Below are 23439 nucleotides of genomic sequence, written 5' to 3' on the forward strand. Positions count from 1 at the left end.
AAATTCTAGCAGTGTCAGAAATTTAGTATGACTGTCTCACAGTGTGACAGCTGCTATGACCTGTCACCCCGCATCCACGTCTTCCTCCTCCTCACATGTTGACATACGACGTGCAATGTGCACGCATCAAACTTGGTGATCGTACCAAAGTTTATTAGATTCACGTCGCATAGTGTGTCATGCAATGGTCTTATGAGATCACTAAAAATCACACAGTGTAGCAAGGCCATAAGGAGGGAAAACACCAGGAAGTAAAACACACAGGAGAATACAAAGGGATGCAGGCTTTCAAAATAAAACAGGAAACATGAGACAGAACTACAGAACACACGCAGGAGGTCAGGACAACAATACAGAGTGAAACTCAGGATTTACTAGAAACAACACAGGATCAAAACAGAAAGAAGGAAAAAGTTCCCTATTTTATAGACATATGTGCTATTTATTAGCTGCTTTATATAATTTTTTAGGCATAGTTCCAAAGGTTATTTTCTTCTTGCTGTAATAGGTTCACAATCCACTCATTGTAAGATCCAAACATTATTACAATCAGCCTGACATTCCCACCTTACCTTATATAAGGACCAACTAATGTGATTAAAACTCCCACATTCTTAGACTCAATGTTGAGGACATGACCTCTCTCCCTCCAGCTACGTGCAGGCATCCATCCACCGACGGTCATGTGCCTGATATGCCCTGGTGGTAATCCAGACATACTGTAGTGTGGGCTAAACACTATCAGACCGTTTATTATGCCAAAGTTACGAGTAGAGAGATAGAGATTACAGATGTAATTAGCTTAGATGTGCACAGCAATTTCTGTCACCTTTATGAGACTTTTTAGTTGTCATAAGTTCAAACTAGCAAAAACTGAAATATATTTGTGAATAAGAAGCTTGTTCCTTTTCTTCTTTCCTCCCTCCTTTAATTATCTGACTCCTTGCTGTCCTTGTATTAAAACAGTTCAATAATAGTTTTACTTCTAGCAGCTGCAGCAGTACAATGCTGCTGCTAATATAATTTTACTAAAGTAGGATTTTACGCAGGACTTTGTCTTACTGGAGAACATTTTCATTGTTGTGCTTTCCTTGTATTAAAACACTTTTAAGAATAAATACTAACCCTAAAAAATGTCTCCCGTAGACTGACCTTTAAAATGTGCAGCTTAAAGACATCAAGTAGCTCTTTAGTTAGTTAAATATTTCCAACAGAAAACTATTAAGAATCTGTCAATCAATTAATCTAAAAAAAGTAGTGGTAGTGGTTTAGTAAATGTGTGTAATGCTCTATCCTTAAGTACTAACCTTTAGCAAATGTAAATGATGAAATTAATAAGGAATCTGCTGGTGTTAACGTGCATATTCAACCTCTGCCTATTAGTAGTTTAAATACAGACATTTAAAAATTAAAAGCCATTTGTTTGATTACTTTAGAGTAAAATAAATACTTGTTATAAACTTGTTTTATCAAAACAGGTTCATATTTAGATATGACCTCACCTCACACACTCAGATGATATGTAATGCGGTGTGAAAAGGATTCAGAGGGTGTATTCATGTGATGACCGCTTTGTTCTGTCTGGCAGGTTTTCCTTGTTGAAGGTAATTTCCTTAGATAGTCATATGACAGCCCAGACACCAATTTGGCGGAAAGAGGCGTCATTGCTTTCTTCGGATGCATCGTGCAGACTGCGCAGATTGCGCAGACTGCTGGCCCGCCCCCGCGGGGACTCTCCGTACTGTGCGTAAGAGTGGTGGTGAATAAGCTTAACCCTGCACGGGCTGACGTAAAGCACACGGCATTATTTTTGGTACCGAGCGGAGAGGAGATGCACACGGCACTCGAGTGAGGTAACTATATAAAAAAACCCATTTGTTATCATTCACTCCCACAACATGGACCCGGGCAGCGTTTGCTACAGCGTGGAGATGTCGTTAACCACTGTTGTTCACATTTGTAGCTGAAATTATGATTAGAGTTAATACATCGCTGCTCATTGTAGACTAGGCTAATTTCCTGTAAGTCTGTGCTAGCTTGAATCGTTGCCTTGCTTTCCTGTCTCGCGTTAGCGTTAGCCTGCCCGAATGGGCGACTTTGAAAACAAAGAGGGTTCCTGTGTTTTTATTTTCAGTTTTTGGTTATGTGTTGTTGTGTATCGAATGGTGGCGAATAGTTAATTAAAAGTAAATTTCTCATTTAGTTGGTTTAAACGCTCTTGTGTCGGTGTCACGTCTCAGTGACGCGGAAGAGTCGGTACGTTTAGTGTGGTATTGTGCCCACCACGTGCAGCGTACAAACCCTCCCTCTGTTTAGTGTATTGATAAGTTACGGGCGGTAGCTTCAGTAGTCAGGCTGTATTTTAAATATGTCACGCAATGTCTCTGTGGATGGACGGTTCCTGCGTGGAGCTTCTAAACGGTCCACATGAGCACACTGCTTGGAGCTATAACCTACCGAATGTAGCCTGCTGACGTGAGGGCACCGAGCATGCAAAGTAACAGCTGTTTCACACATATGTGGGTACAGCTGCAGTGGATACATATCCAAGTCTTAGCCTAATATTAGGAAGAGCTCAGTTTAATGCCACACAGCTAAGTGGGTTCTTTTACATTATCAGTAGCTTTGTCTTGCCACCTGTTAATTTGGTGCATTCAGACTCCTATCCTGATATGATTTCCTCGTCTTTTCCAGTTTATCAAGATGAATAAGGAAATCACAGGCAGCATTTTTCCTGCTTGTACACTTCTCCTGTGGTTAAGCATAAAGTCTCTTCACAAACATTTTGTGTCACTAATAGGTCAGAGTGCCACATGCATGGAACTCCTTTTCCCTCCTTACAGCATCCCTATATAAATGTGTTAATAGATCCCTCACCAGGTATGAATAAATCTAGACTTGCAGACAATTAACACATCTTCTGAGTAATTATTAAACAAAATACTGGCAGCAGATAGAGTTGTCTTGCAGTGCAGTAACTGTAAATACTTATATTTTGCCAGATGCGTAAAGCCTGCAGTTGCTGTTTTTTTTTAAACCAAAATGCAGAACTTGTCACTTCTGGTCTTTCCATGTCTAACACAGAAAACAAAGAAACGAGTCTAGGCTTTCTGCCTCTGCTTTATCTGGGAGGATAAAGATCATGGTGAAGATATAAAGAATGTGTAACTATCATCATTATTTATATATAAACACACAGGGCAGTAAATAAGATCAGACGCATAATTAAAGAAAGAATTGTGTATGTATGTTGATTGTACGTTGATGACGTTGATTGATTTTACCTTTAAACAGTGCCTCTTAATAATTGAATCCATGCTGCAGATTAAAATTAAACATTTAACTAAAAGAATTGTGTAGTTAGCTAGAATCCATTCATATATTTTTTCAATAGTGACTGCTGGCATTGGTGTTACCAACATTCAGAATGTCGGCAGAAGGCGCTCACAGAGAACACTGAGTCATAAAAAAACCACCAAGTAATCTCAGACCTCACAAACTCGCTGATCTTGCTGCTACAGTAAAATAATACTGAATATTTTGACTTGAATGGGTTTTTACTGCGCTGAATAGAAACAGTTTTATTTTCTTTATAAACAAATGTATTGTGGATGGCACATTTTGCCTATGCATGCAAGGGGTGGGACATAAAATCACCACAGATTCTCTCTAAAAGATGCCATTTGTGTACAAGAAAGGCAAAGGCTTCCTAAATATTCCTGGTATTTCTGCTATATATCCTTCCCTCCATTGTGGGAGTGCAGATATTAGAATGAAAAAAAGGTCTGTTGAGAGGTCATAACCTTCACTTCTTAATATAGGCTGAGTTGCCAAGGTACTGGATTCTACAGTTCCAATAATCCAGTCAGTAGCCTTTTTGTTAAAGATTTAATGTTTTTCAAGATTTATGGCCTCATGTAACATGGGCACTATAAATTAGCAGTCTTAGGAGATAACCCTGAATATGTCACTGGTTATTTTCTCAGATCTTGCAAAGCTCCTTAAGAAAAATAGAAAACATGAACTGTTTACGTACTCCAAGTAATAATCGGGATGAAAAGAAAGCACGTGTGAATTCCCCTTTATGTGTTAAGCTGCATTGCTCAACCCTATTTGTAATTGCTATGTACAAGTACCACTTTATGTTAGCATACAGTCTGAAAGTATAAGTACTTCAGTTCATTCCAAAACCCCCACTGTGCCAGTGTACATTATAGAAGTGCATGAGATTTATGTCTCTGGTGGTATGATTAAAAGATATAGTGATGCTGTAAAATGGCATTTGGATTCATGGAAAACACAGGGTGCAGCAAGTGTTCAACCACGTTGAATGAAACCACACTTATATTCCAAATGCGCACAGTAGCTGGATTGTCGTCACTGATGTTGTGTTTGGGTCTTTGCTTTGCTTGCCAAACTTTGGAGTTGGCTTACTGTCTATAGAGAAACCCAGGCTTTTGGTATTCGTAAATGTTTACAGGTGATTTTGTTATTTATTGATGGATTACACTGGGACACCAGGAGAGCAAACACAGTCATGTCACGGCTTGGAGTTTTTTCTTAAAAGTGGGTAGTATGTAGTGTCACATTTTCTGTTGTTTTTGAGGGTAAAGCTGTTCTAGAAGGGCTTTGTACTGAGCCACTTTATACTGAAATCATTCAGATCACAGAATGACCTTTCATTAACAAACCATGACATAACTTTTGGTGATTTAGTTTTCTGTATGGCTAGATATTATTTGTAGCCTTGTGTTTATCAATATATCAGTTTTATAGTTGTTTCCAGTTAAAATATTCTTTGGCCTGTTAAATTACTTATATTATTATTTTTTGCTTTGACCATATATTTAGTCTTAATACTGTTACCGTTACTTACAATGCTTGTTAATTGCAATTAAAATAGAGATGTGTTTGATCCTTTCAGTGCAAGCCCTGGTAAACATCTTTGTTACTCCTGTAAGTTAGATTATCTAAACTTAGGCTGGACCTTGTATATTTGTTTTACTGCTCACAGTGTCCATCATCTCTGTCCCACCTTTCTTAAACTACAGCTGTGCATAAGAGACTTTTGTGTAGATAGTTAATTTCTATCTTTTCTATAAAGCTGTCTTAAATGTTTCTTTTGTGAGGCAACACTGCAGTTATGTTGTAATTGTAAAGTGTACCCACACAACTACATACTTCATTTCTCCTCCCTTTTCTAACTCAATATTTATTTTGTTTACCATGTTCTGACAAAGACATGAGCTACTCTAAAAGCGTGCCTCGTACTAGTTAAAGCTAATCCTGCTAGGTAATTTGTGCGTCAGTGCTAACATTAAGAGGTGAATGAACTTAACAAGTTGATCTTACTGAGGATGTTCTGTGTAGAATCACATTCTTATGAACAAGGTAGCTTTTTGCACTATGGTCCTCCAATAGGCTACACATGTAACAACACACACACACACACACACACTATGAGTAGCTGGTCAGGTGGTTGATCTCGGACACAGCTCCCCGCAGACACACACATTCCCTCCCCGCCTCCTTGTACAAATTAGTTAAGTCACTGGACACAAAAGCCTGAAAACACTCAACCTGTTACTTATGTTAGCGCTGGCGTGAGCATTTTGTGTTTGTGTGCTGTATATCCTGTGCTTCGTGGCTGATTTCTGGTTAGAGGTGAGCATCACTTGTTTTGCCAAGCTATTATTTCTTTGACATCTTCACATTGTCAGCTGATAGCATTGCAGGCTTAAGCTCTTTTTGCACAATGATGAACATGTTTCCAGGCCACAGAGATGTGGCTGTACACCTGTGTCTCAGCAGTAATTTTGTTTTGCAGTTCCACATTCTGTGTGCCTATCAACAGCACAATCTGCAGAAATGTGTAAATGTCTCAGTGGCTTCAACCTTGAAATTACAAAGATGTTGTGGCGTTTCCTTTCTTTGTAAAAGGCTAACAAACTACAGAGTTTTGGGACATTATAACCGGTTTACATATTTTATTTGAACTTGCATGTGTCAATATATCCCACAGCTACAACAGCCCAGTTTCAAACCCTGGTGGGTATTTACTTGAACTATATTCTGTGTGAAAACCAAAACTAGTTGTATTTGTACAGTGTATCAGTCAGATAGTCACATGGACAGGTTTTTGCACCTGAAACATGGGATAAAATCTTACTGAAACACATGTCTTCACCCACCACCTGTCCTGGATCCACTGTAGTGAGAACTTTTATCAGTGTGGCTGTTTAAAGAAAAAGGCATTTCACATTGCCATGTGACAGGTGCTTGAGTCAAGGCACTTGCAGAAGACTTACTGCATAGTTATGACAAATTCCACAGAATAGCTTATCTTGATCAGAGGGTTGCTGGCTTGACCTGTGAAAATGACTACCCTGAGGCTTGTTTTTTTCCTGTTGTACAGCTTTTAGGTTATTACAAAGCACTCCTGTACCCGTGAAGCATGTTGAGCTATAACGACTTTGTCTCCTAGTGTCTAAGCACTGCTGAATGAATGCTATAATCTTGCCACTCAGCACAGATTTGTCGTCAGGCACAATGTATGTTTCACACTCTACTGAATCACATCATACAATGGCAGACTGTGGTCCTTCAAGATTTCCTCAGACCATCTGCTGACAGTTGGGTCCATGTGGCAGCTGGCATCTGCCCTCTCTTACAGGCCCTTAGGCCTTACTAAGAAAACCCTCACTCTGACATGCTTATTTTTATATTTCTGTCTCAAGAACAAATTATTTTCTCATACCATGTAGTATAGGTTTTACAGCTTCTGGCTTAGCTGTGTGGATCAAAAAAGTGGAGGCTGAATCCTTGCTGATATAACAATCACAGGTCTGGGAAACTGCCTTGTTTTGGATTGATCACATTTAAATCTTTAGAAACTCTATGCATATTTATTGCATTTTAATTTTACTTTAATGTAGCAAGATAACCTAAATGCACAAATCTCACAGTTTTATGTGTCAAGCAAAAAGCAGTTTTATAACGGTAGACATGAGACATTCCGTTACATATCTTGAATACCATTTTTTTTCTGCTTCATTCCTCTTTCTGGTTCCCTGCAGACAGCGGGGTGATACTGAGAGGAGAAGAAGTCTTTGGTCGTGTGAGAATCATATGAAGCAGCTTAGGGGTGAAAGTCAGTTTTTATTTCCTCTCAAGAGAAAGAGTTCCTTTTGTTGTCAACAAAGTAAAAAAGACATGAAGACATGTTTCTAAGAAAGAAAAATGTCTCAGAAATGACAGAAAACATGTGTTTTCAACAGTTTTTTATAGTTTAGTTTTTCAGCTATCTTAAGTAAAAGATTCATACCGTGGCTTCTTTTTTCTATTTTGTGGTCAGAAAACTGATACGTCATTGAAAAAAGCATGCGATTCAGCAGTTATTGGTGTGTATATGACACAAAAACTTGAAGGACAGATAATCATAGCCACTTGCTGCCTACGGTGTCTCTGTAAGGAGGGTTCAATAATAATAGTACTTGTTATTGTCAATAGAATTTTTGTTCATTAGAAGGAAAACCACTACTTTAAGCACCTATTGTGTTTCCATTTAAACAAATGTCTGATTTTTACTTGTCTGTCTGCTTGGAATATTTTTTTTCCAGAGTGCAAGCTTCACAAGACTGTTACAGCCCCTCATATAGTTGCACCAGGACTGGGGGCCAAGCAGGAAGTAACGTATTTGGTGAGTTAGTTAACACATTTCACTGTGTAATGATGGGATTTTCATCTCTACTCATCTCTCTCAGTGATTTTTTCACTCTTTCCTTTAAGTTGCAAATATGTAAACAGAGTGCATTCAAATTCTGAAAAACTCCCATAAAATGAATTTTCTACAGTTTACTTTTTACATTAGTTCGTGTAACACGGATACTCTTAGTTAAATAGAGTTTCTGTTTTCAGAAAAGGCCAAGCACAACAAAGACACTAATCAGGAAACACTACAGGCTTTGTTATTACTTAGAGGGTGTGTTCTTAAAAATGGTTTTGCCCCAACCTATCTGCTGTGAGGTTCATAGGTCATTATTGTCTCATGTTTATAAACACTGTCTTGTCAGTAACGGCCAAGTAGGCTTGTAACCACAGTGAACGTGCGCTGCCTTGAGTTCTAATTTCACACACCACTCGAGACACACAGCGGTAAGTAGCATGGCTTTTAGTTTCTAAAAGTTGATTTTAATCTGAATCAAGCCAGTGTTAATTTTATGGTTTAGAAATATTTGCTGAATTTAAGACACTTCGAAGGCATTGTCTAGCGTGATGTTTCAAAGCGAAGTCAGGGCTGTTATGGCTCTTTTTTAGTAAAATTTAGCACAGAAATTTGCTAAAAGATCACCAATTACAGGTACACAGTAATAACCTGATAATAAACCCAACTTTTGAACAGCCTGTTGATCTTGCTGTATGGGTAAAAAAGAGCTAATAGTCTTGCTGATAAGCTATTGATGTCACCTGGACAATGATCAAGGCTTTGACAAACAAACAAGATCTTTGTGCTAGTTTTGGTAGTTGTGTTTTCTTTCTTAACTGTTTTTGTAGATGTTACAAATACGGTTGTGTTGCTGACCATTATGAAGGCAGAAATCATTTTCAAAAGGGACAATGTGTATATATTGTGGTGGATGTGTTACCTGCGCTTTTAGATTTAGAGTCAAGCTTTTTATTCAGCAAAAATACAGATTGGGCGATCTTATGTTTTCCTTTAATTCCTTTCATCAGTTTTTGGTTATGTATTTCTTGCTTTGTGTGGGTCTCCAGAAAGAAAGAAATATTGTTATTTTGTGTTGCACACTAGCCTACAGTGTGCAATCTTTTGTTATGAGCTTTGACAGTTGTGAGGACGAACTATTACTCTCTCTGTTTCTAACACTATCCACAGTCAGCAACACAAATCTATTCCCCCATGATGTGCATGCTGTAAATCAAGTATAAACTTTACTAACAAGCTGACCGCCAAAGGCCAGTCTGTGTGTGTGAGACTGTGTATTTTTCTGGACTCTGCTGTGTGCCATCTTACTATTATCCAGCAAGTACTCCTCATCTGACCTCTCTTTACTCCACTCCAACTCCACCCCTCATACATCGACCACCCACAGGCTTCACAAGAGACCTTATGAGGATCATTTGACTGGAATGATACTGCTGCTTCAGGCTTTTTAAGTGGCGGAAAAACAAGCAATTTGTTACACAATTCTCAGCAGAGATTTTATTGTGCTCCAGAAGGCTCTCTGATTCGGTTATTAGATCCGTTATTCTAAACCAAAGGTAGCAGCTTTGAAACCTCAATAGCTTAATTTTTTTTCCCTTAAAATGATACTTGAACTACCACTAAACCCGCTTCACTGCAAGATGTCAGCACATCAGCGCATCACATGCCCTGATAGACTAAATGTTGATCACTGATTTAATCACTTTACTCTATCAGTAGTGTCTTATCTAAAACCAGAAGGAAATGCATTTGCCTCTTGACTTTGGACTCCTCTGAAACATCATGTTGTATTATTTTACTTTAAGCTGTGGCAATTGTAATACAGTAATATTGTTTGTTTACTTTAAGCACAGTGATTAAATCAGTTAGCTGATTTAATCATTGTTTATTATGTTGCAAAAAACTTTGCTTTCAAGAGAAAGAACTTCAAGCAAATAGTAATTAAAAACAAACTAAATGGGATTTGTTTCACACAGAAAAAGGATAAGGGTTTAATGCAAACACAATTCTTTCCACCACTGTATTATTTGTTTTTTAATTACTGCTTTTTCAATATTGAAAAATATATTGATATATTTACAATACTGTGATACAGATCATCAAGAAGACTAAAAAATCTGCCAACCAAGCTATCAGCTATCAAAAAAAACTGATACAGGGTAGAGAAAATTGAAGATGCAGTTGTTTGCATAACAATGCTACACACGAAATGTATTTGTAATATACTGTAATGCATACATAAGTAGGACATCCAAACGTAGGGAAAATTTTAATTCTGTCATTGTACTGTTTCTGTAGGGGACGAAAAGTGAGGGGACAATGCGAGTCCACGCACACACCAAGTTCTGTTTCCTGTGTGTGTTCACCTTCCTCTTTCATCAGTGCAACCACTGCCATGGAGATGAACATGGCCATCAGCATGCTGGACATCACCATGGTGACCACAACCAGGCACACAGTGACCTGCAGATTTCGGAGGCTCCATACGTGAGAGGTGCAACTGTGCCCCCATTGTCCAAGAGCCCTCAAGGGGATGCTCTAGAGGAAGAGCAACGCTTCTACATCCAGCAGCTGTTTAGGCGCTATGGCCAAAAGAACCGGTTAGATTTCCAAGGATTTCAGAGTTTGCTGTTCAGTTTGGGTCTGGGAGAAGTAAAAGTTGTAGGTGTGGATCATAATGATTTGGGCCATGATCATGTTGCCCACCTTGACCTGCTGGATATGCAGGAAGGGCTGCACTCACATTCAGACACAGATGAAGGCCATAATCATGGGCATGGTCATGGGCATTCACATCACAAGCCAGGTTCCCCCCATGAACACACAGAAGGAGTTCCCACGCGATGCACTCAGACTACTGTTGCAAGTCCTGCTGCTGGTGCACCTACAAAGCAAGCCCATGATCACGACCATGATCATGAACACAATCATGATCATGTACACGATGATGGACATGACCATGATCATGTACACGATGATGGACATGACCATGGACACAATCATGATCATGTACACAGTGATGGACATGACCATGACCACGACCACAGTGATCATGACTCCAGTCATACTCATAATGTGAAGACAGGCACAGAAATTGCTCCCATCAAACAGGAGCAGATGCCCACTGCCCACCTAGAGCCATCCCAAGCCCCTCAGAAGCTAAAGTCGTCTCCTTCCCCAGCACAAAGCCGGCCAAAGAAGCCCAGAAAGCCATCAAAGATCAGAGGACTGCATGGGCGAACTTCTCTTTCTCCATCTGCATCACCTTCTGAAGAGCATGACCATAAACATGACCACAGTCATGACCATGATCATAGACACGGACAGGGCAATTCTCATAAAGATAAGAGAGAAGCACCAGGAGGGGATGCCACACCCACGTTGCTGGGCCCTCTACAGTCTGGTCATGCGGGCGGGTTGTCACATCAGCATGAGGAGGTAGGAAATGTATTTTGATCATATACAGAGCACTGATAGAATGACTGCTAGTATTGCAGGCCAAACACACCTAATAATAATAAAACTAACAGTTTTAATATGTTGTTGATTTTTTTTTCTTGCCCTTGCAGTGTTTGAACCTCACTCAGCTGCTCCACTACTATGGCCTGAACCCTGAATCACTCATCTCCCCTCGGCAGTTCACCTATCTGTGTCCTGCCTTGCTCTACCAGATTGATAGTCGAGTCTGCATCCGCCATTACCACCAGATGGAGGTGGAGCAAGAAGCCTTGGAGCCTGTCAGCTCAGGTAAAGCAAAGTTTTGATCATGTCCATTTTCCATGTAAATATATGAAGGAACAAATCATTTCAGTGTCAGCAGTAATGCAGTGTCCTACATTGCCTTTGTTGATGGTAGCTTTTTAAGTGCTTACCCTCTTTATGTGTTTTGGATGTCTGGGGTTTGCCTGCAGTCAGTGTCTTTAAACCTATTAGAATATTACCACATTATTCTTATCACAACCAGTTTCCACTCAGTTTGTTTGATCAGTATATCTTTGTTCTGCTTCAAAACCTAATAGGCCGCTGACAACATCATCAGTGTGACAGTAACTTTACAACTAGGTGCAGGGTAGATAAGAAATAAAGTTTTGAAATAGTAAGCTTATTTAAACTTTAAATGTAATTGCATTAAATTAGATAATGGATTCATTTGTAAAACAAAGCCCATCTTCATCTGCCATCAGCCAGAGGAAAACCATGAAACCACAGGAACTCCACCATAAACCATCAGTGTGATGCTATCAGGTTGTATAACCTGGAGCTCCTCTCTTAGGGAAGTGTGGCAATCTGGTTTAAAAGAATATTTATTTCAAACAGTCTAATAATAACAATTGAAGTCAAACAGGAATTATAGCCATTATTCATTATTTCATGGGTATGGCCACTATTGTTTGCTCCACTGTGCCATCTAGAGCTGCAGAGTAAACATTAGCATGGATATAATTTAAACCGTCTTAAAAAAAAGCTTTATATTGAATATAGTGCTGACTTCTTTAATTTGAAAAGACATCTTATGCTGTCTCACATGTCTTCCAATAAATAGGCCACTAGAAGCTAATGTCAGGATTCATATGTTACTACAACAAAATTTCTTCATTACCTTTGACAGAAGGGAAAAAAAAGCCGAAAGCATGAAGATATGTTAGAGATAAAGCTCCTTTAACATGTAGAAAATGTACTGAATTAGTCTGTGCATGTGGAACATGTATTTCCACATTCATATTTTTTGGCTCTTCAAAATGTTGGCTAAATGTTGTACATTTACATTCCATTTAGCGTATACATAGCTAACATTAAAGGAAGTTAATTGTAGCCGAATTGGACAAGGACAGCTAAGAGAAGCCTGATCCCACGCATCAGGCTTTGTAGCATGTGCTGCAGGTCATCCAGGAAGTCTTATTCACAAAGAGGTTGTCAGTTTGCTATGTCTTTAATATAGTAGAGCATCATGTGATCAATTCACCTGACCGCAGCACTCACTATGTCTTCTGTCTATGACAATATGTGCCTTTGTTATTAAATAATTTCAGTTGCTGTAGCAGTGAACCGGTTGTCCTATCATGTGCTGACCATTTTTAGATAGCAAAAAAGGACTTCTTGTGTCTTTATAAGTATCCAGCTGACATAAAAAAGGCATCTTTCTTCCAGCAAGTTCTTTTCTTACAGTTTATATTGTAATCACATGCTCAAATTGACATAATTCCAAAAGAAAACCCAGAAATGAAAGGGGGCTGTACGATAAGCCATAAAGAGTGAAGGTCAGCGTCAAGCCCTGCTCTGAGACTTCACAGTATTTCCAGGTTTATGAGAATGCAAATTATAAAATCAAAGTGTTTTAAAGTTAATGAGTTACAGGTCATGAAATAAAACTCATAAAGCCATAAAAGCTTCATACAAATCAAACTAGTGATCTTGGTAAAAGCGAAACACAGTGCAGGCTGCAAATCTGAGGATTTATGTGTTACGGTACATTATTGTATGCATATTAGTGGGCTGAGCATGTAAATCTCTGGGAGTAGGAAACAGAGCCATCTGGAGTGAAAATGTGTGATGTCTGTGTGAACTGTGTTGCATTTACACCTGTTAAATTTATTTGTGCACATGTTGTTCAGCGTAATTTGTGTTTTGGTTTTAAATTACATGATGCAAAGTAGGTGAGAAGTTGCTGTCACAGTAAACAAAAAAAGTGTGGATGTTCTGCATAACCTCAATTTATGTTTAATTAGAGGTGGAAAATGTCAAAAACTACCACATTTAGTATAGAATATCACCATCAATGCAGCAGGCACCTGACGTTCAGTTGGAAGGTTGGAAGAATTCCCTAAATGTACTCCATCTTAAATCTTTAATTATTAAACTCACACTCTCCTCTTGAGAAACCTGAATCACATGCACCTGCAGGCTATGGTGTGCCACCACTGAAAACAGCCATAAAATGGTAATGATGACGAGGAAGACAGCACAAACAAGTCAAAAGGGCAGCAATGGCTCCTCATTAGTGGGAAAACTAGAGGCGCTAGAGATTTTCAGAAATGGTGCGCCAAGACCTATCTGTAGACCATCACCGTGTACTGCGGCGCTGCCTCTCATTTCCCTCCTGCTGGTCTCCACGGGGGAACTCAGAAAATTTGCAGTTCGTCTCACTCTGGTCTCCACCCCTCCTCTTTGTGTGCTGTGCCAATTAGGAGAGCCTAAGCGACACCCTGGGCCATTTTTCTGAGCCATGGCTCAGAGGAGATGCGTAATTGGGGAGAAGATACAGACCAGTTGGTATCCTTTTCCTCTCTTCTGTTCCCTTATCACTGCCTTCAATGGCCCCACTGTTACACTCTTCCCACCTACACACACAAAACCACAACTGCATAAAGGTAATGAGATAGAGAAGTAGATGAGCTGCATGAGTGTGAAGGACCTGCGGTGATGGACTGTCTGCCTGATATACAGTTGCCTCTCAGGGTTACATAGTGTTCTGCCTGATGGCGACAAATAAGAACGCAACCAACTGTAAACTGTAAGGCACATTGGAAATAGCGGTGATGGTAAAATAAGAAAGTGAGGACTGTTAAAGACGTTTTCAACTATTATGAGAAAATTAATTCAGCTTGTCTGGTTGTCATCATGGTTTCTGTTCCTCTTATTGTGCAATTTTATTTGTCATCTTAATGATTTATGTGCCATTAAATACCACAGTTGTGTCACATGAAGAATGACAAAGACACACACTCATTGCTCCTTGTTCGGTTTTGACCGAACAGAAAGATCTGAGGAGGGATCCAAAGGACAAACAAGTTTTAATTGAACTGCTTGTATAGTACGAAGCATGCCGTCTGATTTGTAAAAACGTTAGAGTCAAAACAAATGAGAAGTACACACATCAAGACCACTTTTGATCTTGATCTTGGTAGTTTGAATTCAAACGGCTCTATGTTGCTCAGTTTTTGCCTGTACACTGACTTGACTTGCACTGTCAAAGGGGCTGTCCTGGGCTTTTCAAAGAAGAAAATGTCAACAAGCATCACAAACAGTTGACTAATTAAAAGGAACGGCTGAATAACTTGTGCATAAAAATGTTAGACAACATGACCCCCAATGTTGTTAATAAAAAGTCTCTTTTTTTGCTTCTGAAGACATATGTAAACTCACAGGGAGTGTTGGGACTTGGGGAGCAAGTCTCCCAATACTAATGACAAGTGCATGTTATATTGAGTACCAGGAGCTTGCCTCTTTAGTTAAAACATTTCCCCTAGGATGAATGCCAGCCTCCTGTTTTATATGAGTGGTGAGGCTGCACCTGGGAGAAAGATTTTTTTTTTTTTTTGGTAATGTTTTGTAATCCTGTGCTGGGTACTGGCACAGTAACAGCTTGGTTTAGTCTCCCAGAAGACCACTGTCAGCCATAAGATGTGTATCAGATCATCTCTTCAAAGCTTCATCACTTGGGGACGATTAGATGAAGATAATGTTTTTGTGTCAGTATTAGTCACTTTTCCCCTCTGGTTATGTGTCACCCATGGCACTTTTATTTCTAAGAATTAAGCTCTAATCATTTGTCAAACTTTGAAACAGTTATGCCTAAAATCTAAAAGCGCAAATTTGCTGAGCAGTATTTGTGTGCCTGAAATGCGTCACTTAAATCAATTGTCTGTAAGATGTGCATTATATGTACATAATATTGCAGGCAATACTTTAGCTTAATGTCAGCAGTGAAAAAAACAGCATTGCTTCAGCAGCACCAGTTTGGGAGTGACGTTGAATTTCATACTACATTAAACATTTTGTCATGTTTGACGTCATCTTTGTTTTGAAATGCATCTTATAGACAGCAGGTGTGACAGTTTAAATGATAGTGTACCTTTCTCACTTTTTCTCTTGTGCTTCATGTCTCATGACTGTGGCCTTGAATGAAAAATGAGGCAGGTAGACTTCTGCTGAAATGTCACATCATGTCTTTTTGCTTTAGGCATCATGTGTCATCACAAGGACACATGGATTGAAAACCTCTGGAGAATAGTCTCTTTCCCATGCAAAGAGGATGGGAAAAATACCTTCAGCCATCAGCTAAATGATGATGAAGCTGCAGCTATTAGAGTAGTGTTTATTCCTAAAAGTCTAGTTTGCTGGCGCTGTACTTTAGATTCTTGCTGTTAGATTAATCATACTCGTATTTAATTATGTCCCTCTTTTGTTTTTTTTCTTCGTTCAGTGTGGGTCTGGATCTGGGGCTTTGTGTCCATCACCATCATTAGCCTGCTCTCTCTGCTGGGTGTTGTACTCGTGCCCATCCTCAACCAGTCCTGCTTCAAGTTCCTGCTCACCTTTTTGGTAGCTCTGGCTGTGGGCACGCTTAGTGGTGACGCTCTCCTTCACCTGCTGCCTCATGTAGGTACACCACACTACACAGACACCTATATACTACAGCAGAACATATACCACATAACCAGACTGCCCGGTTTTCAGTAAACTGTCTTGTCTGTATCTTGAAGCTCATTCTTTGTCCTTGTTTTCCTGCCTGTAGTCACAAGGGCAGCATGACCACAGCGAACATGGAACAAGCCATGATGGTGATCTTATAACAGCCTTTGATGGGGTGTGGAAGGGACTAACGGCATTGGCCGGCATCTACCTCCTCTTTATCATTGAACACTGTATTGGCATGTATAAACACTACAAAGACCAAGGGGTAAGACAAACATGACCCACCTGCAGATTGACTTGTTGACTTGATGTGTATTAAGTGTGTATGTCATTGCTTACAGGGCTTGAAGAAGGTCAGTGAGGAGGGCAAGATCGGCAGGAAGTTGTCAGATCACAAGTTAAATCGTCGCTCAGATGCAGAGTGGCTGCACCTGAAGCCACTCAATGAAGGTTAGGCACGTTCGCTCATGTTGCCTTGTGCCGGAGTGTACGTGGCAGTCGATGTAACATGTCCTCTCTCCTCCAGACCCTGACAGCACAACCATCTCCTGTGACAACAGTCACAACGACACACAGCTCACAGAGCTCCAGACACCTGACTCTCCCAGCAACAGGACGCCACTAGCACCATCCAGCACAAACCCTCAGCAAGAACTCCAGTCACCCACTAAGGAGAATGGCCGCAAAGCCAAGCAGCACAGTCATGGACATGGACACAGTCATGGCCACTCTCATGGAGGAAACTGCCACTCAGACCAGGAGATGAAGGATGCTGGTATAGCCAGCATTGCCTGGATGGTCATCATGGGAGACGGCATGCACAACTTCAGTGACGGCCTTGCTATAGGTAACAACACAGTTTGTAACTCCTTTGCACTGTGTCCAATGTAGCGTAATGTACAAGGAATAAACTTCCAGGAACCCCTTTCAGTAATTTTTATCTGACCGAAATATAGAAGCCATCCCATGATTAAGAATAACAGAGACAGTGATTTACCTTCAGGCTGCATGCATGATTCTATGAAAGACTTCAGCCACATCATGTTTTACTCACTTCCCACCCACTGGCTGCCTACTCTATGGAAAAAGATGCACATAGCAACCTTTGTAAAGTTCTGAACGCTGAGTAATTCTGAGCACAGTGAATTGAAATGATGGATATGATCATGGGTTGTTACACACATATCTGTCTTTTTTTTATCTTTAAACAACCACCACAGATTAAACTACAATAAAATTCTGCCATATTAAAATGTTCAACTGTCTATTTAGCTAAACACTGAAAGGCCCAGATATTTTTTTAGTTTAACTATTCAATTTAAAAGTTTTATTTATATAGTGCATTTTACAATCAAATTGTCTCAAAGCACTTTACAGAGACCCAGAGACAGGACAGAGAGGATGAAAGAGAGGAACAAAGTTCACATACTACAGAGAACAAATATGACGGTTGTTGAGCAAGACAAAACAGTTGTGATTATATTATAGTGGATCCTCAGTTAACGAATAGTAATGGTAATTTAATAGTAATAAAACAAGGATGAACAACAGATATGGGTGTAGGCAATAAGCATTGGAATATTCAGGGGCCGGACTGCTGGTCAGCATGCAGGTGTGGAGGCAGAGAGAGCTGCAAAGCGAGAGAGAGCGCGAGAGAGGCACAAAACTATGAGGAAGACAGCAAACACAGTTTATGACACAAATCAATAGTATGAACCAGACTAATGAGAATAGAGGAGAGGACAGAGGGTGAGAGGGGGATTTGTAGCTGAGTCCATGTCATCTATACCTATCTGCCCTTCACACTATGTTTAAGGATAACCGTATGCTTTACTAAACAGAAAGGTTTTAAATCTGGCCTTAAAGGTGGAGGTGGTGTCTGCCTTTTGGACCCAGACTTTTGGACTGAGTCTAATTAAAAACATAATTGAACTGTTGTGTTGCAGATGTTTAGAGTATATTGCATTTCAAGAGACAATAATAGAGACTAAAGTTTGACAGACAAATGTAATTCTGCACTGAACCCACAGGTCATGACAGGTTAATAGTTACTATGGTTCGATTTAGGGATGCACCATGATGTCAGCGCATTATTGGTGTCGCCTGATGATGGCTTTGAAATTCAATTATAGCCTATTTGCTGATATGCACAGTCCTATAGCCTGGTTATCTCAGATCATGAATACAGTTTGTTTGAACCACACTAGACCAAAGTGCTGCATTATTTAATTAAGTGTTGGATTTTGGCTTTATGTTGTTGAGAGACTACAGACTCCATCTGCATCTTCCTGTTTCCTGTCTTCTCTCGGCTGAAACTTTATACAGTCTTAAACTGACTGATATGACAATTCTGTCTGTCCTAATCTATATTCATGTGTGACCTTGTCTCTACAGGTGCAGCATTCAGTGCGAACATCACAGGCGGTATCAGCACATCAGTGGCTGTTTTCTGCCATGAATTACCCCATGAACTTGGTAAGTCCACTCAGAGGAAAAAAACAAAGCCAGTCATTTACACACTAGACACTTCACACTTCATTATTCAACGAGTGGGGCAAAAGCTTTGCAGTGAGTTCACATAATGATGATCTTTGTCTGAATCACTGCCTCATGCAAAATAGCTCGTCTTTCTTGAACTGAAACTTTAATCAGAGAGGGTTTAGCACCCTCTGTCCCTTGAAACTTGTTAAAAAAAACCTGCAGTGACAAAAATCATCACTCTACTCTTCTAAAAAAATGCACTTTTCCCCTCAAATTAAAGTGTGACAGCAGCGAGATGGCTTGTCAGTGTGTGTCAGTGAAGATGATGTACCTAGCCTGGCACACATTGTTCAATACAGATCATCTGGAAGATGGCACAGCTGCCTGCGACTCTCATTTGCATTCAGTCCGTCCTCTCTGAGGACCCTCTTCATTCAGTCTGATTCAGCAACAGTGAACAGTTTTGTTCTGCTTTTTCCTCTTCTGCCTGTTTGTTTGTAGAAAAAGGGAAGAGGTGGTGAGAGTGGAGACACAATGGGCCCATCCATGGCAGATCAGTTCTGATGATGTGTCTCATCTTGCTGCAGTTTCATTGCCTCGTTTGTGTGCTTGATGAATAGAGTCGTGTCAATTACTCAGTGTGTGAACTGGTGAATAATAGCCTCTGTTTGTCTGGCTGCTCCCTCTCGTGTCGATCAACAGGATTCTGTCCTTCTTATGCTGTGGTGTGTAGGGCAAAGTATCTGGGGAACAACAGCTTTAATATCTATTTTTTAGCATTAGGTGTAAGTGCCAAAATATGCAGCTATTGGCTGTATCTGTAAGGCATCAGCATTAATTATAACAAAAAAGGCCTGCAGTTTGAATTCCTCTGCAACCTTTTTGTCCTTGATCTCTGTTTTTTCTCAGTTCTACTCAAGTTTCCAGATGGCTAACTGCGCCTCTGAAGTCTTGTCTTAAGCGGCAGTGAAGTTAGTCTCTTTGTCCCTGTGTACTTGCCTATTTCCTGTTGATTCGGCGCCTGTTCTTCAGCAGCCCTTGCAGCCGTGCGTTTCACCCCCGTCGGGCCGCTTGTCAGACAAACCCAGCAGTTTGACAAGTACACCTCTCAGCTCCTCCTGAACACAAAAACCGTCCCTTGACTAGCAGCTGGATGGAAAAGATGATGATTATGAGGGTTCTTTAACCACCCAGAGTGAAGCTAATTGGCAGTGATGGGTGTGTTAATTGCGGTAGATGAGGCGACGGCAGGCGTGTCTGAGTGTCTGACGGATTGGAACCGGGGAGGCAGGAAACGCCAGAGTAAGTTGAAGAGAGAGAGAGAGAGAGAGGGGAAAAAAAGTGCCATTGAAGTGAGGTGTGTGTGGACTGTCTCTCTTTAACTTCTCCCCTCGTTTCTCCCGGGTTGATTGATGGATGAGAGCAGAGTGGTAATATATTCATTGAGGTAATTAGTGAGGAAAAGAGGCCGCTTGTTACACAGCACAGGAAATGTAGGCCACCCGCCTTCTCAGTATTCATCTCTCTCCCCAAATCCAGGGCGTTTCCGCTGAGACTTGGGCCTCTCCCCGCATTTGGCCCGGCAATGATTGAAGAGGGTAGAGAGGCTACGGCATGCATATGTAATCATAAGTATATCAGAGGGGAGTTAAAGATACATTCCTTAGAAAGTGCTGCTCTGTTTTTCACCTATGCAAAGACAGATAGAGGTGGCACACGTGTGGAAGGAGTTTGTATATAACAAGTTCACCTCATCAGGGAGGGCAGAAAGGCTGGAGCAAAAAACACAATAATAACATACAGCAGGATATGTGCCATGCCATAGAGCTGATGCCGTGTGTGGCACATATCACCATACGGTGTAAACACAAATTGTCTTGCTGTCAGTGCTTTCTGTTGCCTTTACCTCTCGTAAAGTACTTATATTATAACAGGCATCGGATGTTGAGATATATGTACAGTAATGGTGTTTAAATGAGTGTGTCTTTTCTCCGACAGGTGACTTTGCAGTGCTGCTGAAAGCCGGGATGTCGGTAAAGCAGGCCATTGTCTACAATCTGCTGTCCGCCCTCATGGCCTACGTTGGCATGCTGATCGGCACAGCTGTGGGCCAGTACACGCACAATGTCACTAACTGGATCTTCGCCATCACAGCTGGCATGTTCCTTTATGTGGCTCTGGTGGATATGGTGAGTTAGCACGGCAAAAACGTCAGCTGAACTTTCACTGTCTCCTCTCTCCCACGCACGCCGTCACTCCTGTTCTCTCTGCTTCCTGATCGAAATCCAGAAAGTCTGTTTGACCCTTCTTCTTTTTCACAGCTGCCAGAAATGCTTCATGGAGACAGTGAGGACCACAAGCGCTGCCAACTGGGACACTTTATCCTCCAGAACCTGGGCATGCTGACCGGGTTCGGTATCATGCTGCTCATCGCCATCTTCGAAGACCGCATTGTTTTTGATTTTGGCTTTTAGTGGAAGATGCGGACAAAAAAGAATGGGATGGGTGGATGTATCGGTGTTGTTCTTCTCGGCCTTACCATGCTTTCTCTGCAATGTGACGGCCCAGTCTTGCATGCAGTGTGAGTCTCGTTCATGGCTCGTGCCTCCATTCCACACATGCAGCAGTCAGCTTATGCATATCTCGTGACTCTGCTAGTGATGTTTACAGTCTGCTCCTCCATCACCTCTCTCCTCTGTCAGCTCCAATCTGTCTGCTCCCCATGAAGCAAAAGACGCAGACAGATAGAAGAGCGAAGCTGGGCTTCAAACCAGAATACACCTCTGCTCTAAACCAGTAGACTCCATCTCCAAACAGAGCTGTAGATAGTGTGGTGGTGCAGGGTGTGTGTTCCTGCAAAGAGGCAGCTGTCACCGCCCAGCAGCTCACCGCCTATCCATCATTACCTGTTGTTAGTGTGTTGTCGTCGTCGTTCCCTTCCCTCCCCAGGTCTTCATCTTTCATCCCCTCTGTGCTGTGTCCCATCATCCATGCCCTGTGCATCTGTGGTGTGTGTTCCACCTGCCATCCATCACCGCCGTTTGATGTCATCACGCTGTGTATGAAACACCTTTGTGCCAAGCCCTGGCCACTGGAGCAGCAGCTCCACAGCTGCAGCCGCACACCGTCACAGTGTCCTTAAAGAGGCGTACAGCTCAGTTTATCTATCTACTACATACAGAATAAACCCTTTAGCTTCTGTTGCTGCACCTTCAGTATGTTGAGTGTGTCAAAACAGAAACAAATTCCCCTGTCTGTACCACTAGCTCAGTGGTTTAATTTTTTTTTCTTCAGTTTTTCTTATTCATGTCCATCTAGATTCTTTTGGGACTCTTAAACCTGTGTAGTTCATTGTGATAAGTGCTGCTAACAGATGCCAAAGCCTTTACAAATGAGCATTTACAGTAATCGGTGTTTTGTTTGTTTTGTTTATTTAGAAACCAATCACAAATGTCTGACCATTTTTTTGTAAGGGTTTGACAATCTGTAGCCAAATGAGACATATTCTCTGTAGGCCTTTATATTTTTTCTTTCTTTGTGAGAATCAACAGATTCCTAATGTGAAGTCTGATAAACTGATGTCTTCATGGAAAAGTGTTGTAGTTTACTAGATTTACTTAGGGTGCCTCTTTAAGTTCCTAAAAGGTTCTTTTTGTCCAACCAGCCTGCAGGGGACCATTTATTTTTAGGAGGTGTAGTCACATTAGTGCAGACATTTTAACGTACTGTAATTACATAAGTCTGTATAGTGTCACTAGTTATGTTTCTGCTTATATTTTGAAAGTACTTTTGTCAAAGAATTCATTTTCTGACAATCGGAGAAAGACCAAGCAAAAGTAGTCCAGCAGAACTGTTTTCAAATGCCCCTGCACTTGTAACGGATGATAAACCCAGGTTATAAACCCAGCCAGGACAAAAATTTATTTATTGTGAATATTTTTTTTTTTTAAACAAGCATTCCTCCATGTTTCTTGGGGATGTACATTAAAGTCACTGTGCCAAAAGTGGCCAGAGTGTGGATGTTCAGTGGCTGGTGCTTGACACATCCCCTCCTCCTCCTCCTCCTCCTCCCCTGACATTCCATTGGCTGTTCTGCAGCTTGCATGCTAAGCTAACCTAGCGTTGGCTGTTGGAACACACAGATGTGTGTGTCCTCATTTCTCCAGTCACTGTGTGACATCCGTCTTCTGTCTTAATTGGCTGTAAATCATCTTCACGTCATTGATCTGACTCAATCATGCATGTAGCATGAGCGAAGCGGTAAAGGACGTCGTGTCGAGTATGAAAGTGTTTTCATTCATTGTAACTGCAAAAGGTTAAATATTGACAAACCTTTGTTACTTTTTAAATTAATGTGTGTGAAGATCTTGGGAAATTCTTTGGGGTGTAGTGTAACCGGTTACAAGCCTTGTTCTTTGTCAGCTAATGAGAGCACATGACGTGTTATTTTATTTTCACATTAATGGGACCTGAATGTATTTTTATTCTTAACATCAAAGAAAATTCATCAGGTAAAATATAAGTTCACCTTTTTGTTTGGATGTTTGAAAGATCAATGGTCCTTTTAAAAGCTGTCTTTCTCCTGTATAAGTGAAACCTACACTGCCCTGTGGAGTGCTCAGTAACAAAGGTGACGCTACACCCCCAAGGACAGGGTTTCTTTGCTTGGGCAAAAAAAAAGTAAAATGAAAATCCATGTTCATTTTTGTTTGTTATATGCATTTGTTTAGCAATCTGGATATAAAATGCAAAATGTGACATCGTTGCTGTTGCCTGTCTGTGCATTATCCACAATATGAAAGGAAAATAAACTCTGAAAA

The 23439-nt window shown here is 40.7% G+C and overlaps 1 protein-coding gene across 4 annotated transcripts; it reads left to right on the forward strand.

Annotated features, from left to right (window-relative positions):
- The first annotated feature begins 1806 nt into the window (after positions 1-1806).
- Positions 1807-23382, forward strand: slc39a10 (solute carrier family 39 member 10). 4 transcript variants are annotated; one of them, XM_028394060.1, is made up of 12 exons: positions 6820-6843; positions 7077-7144; positions 7620-7699; positions 10022-11161; positions 11293-11470; positions 15927-16102; positions 16239-16403; positions 16480-16588; positions 16665-16985; positions 18533-18613; positions 20618-20808; positions 20941-23382. In XM_028394060.1, the coding sequence occupies exons 2-12, from the start codon at positions 7129-7131 to the stop codon at positions 21091-21093; spliced, it is 2610 nt and encodes an 869-aa protein (XP_028249861.1). In that variant the 5' UTR covers positions 6820-6843; positions 7077-7128; the 3' UTR covers positions 21094-23382. The 4 variants fall into 4 exon arrangements, with proteins under 4 accessions (XP_028249862.1, XP_028249863.1, XP_028249861.1 ...); XM_028394061.1 differs by lacking the exons at positions 6820-6843; positions 7077-7144 and adding an exon at positions 1807-1853; XM_028394062.1 differs by lacking the exons at positions 6820-6843; positions 7077-7144 and adding an exon at positions 3065-3164.
- The last annotated feature ends 57 nt before the right edge of the window (positions 23383-23439 follow it).

This window comes from Parambassis ranga, chromosome 21 (assembly GCF_900634625.1).
Source record: "Parambassis ranga chromosome 21, fParRan2.1, whole genome shotgun sequence".
Taxonomy (NCBI): Eukaryota; Metazoa; Chordata; class Actinopteri; family Ambassidae; genus Parambassis; species Parambassis ranga.

Bases quoted from the DNA above. Each gene is read 5' to 3' on its own strand.
- slc39a10 (XM_028394060.1), top strand. The intron at 11,162-11,292 runs GTAGGAAATGTA...TTGCCCTTGCAG, and splicing joins TGTCACATCAGCATGAGGAG to TGTTTGAACCTCACTCAGCT. The intron at 11,471-15,926 runs GTAAAGCAAAGT...TTCTTCGTTCAG, and splicing joins CTTGGAGCCTGTCAGCTCAG to TGTGGGTCTGGATCTGGGGC.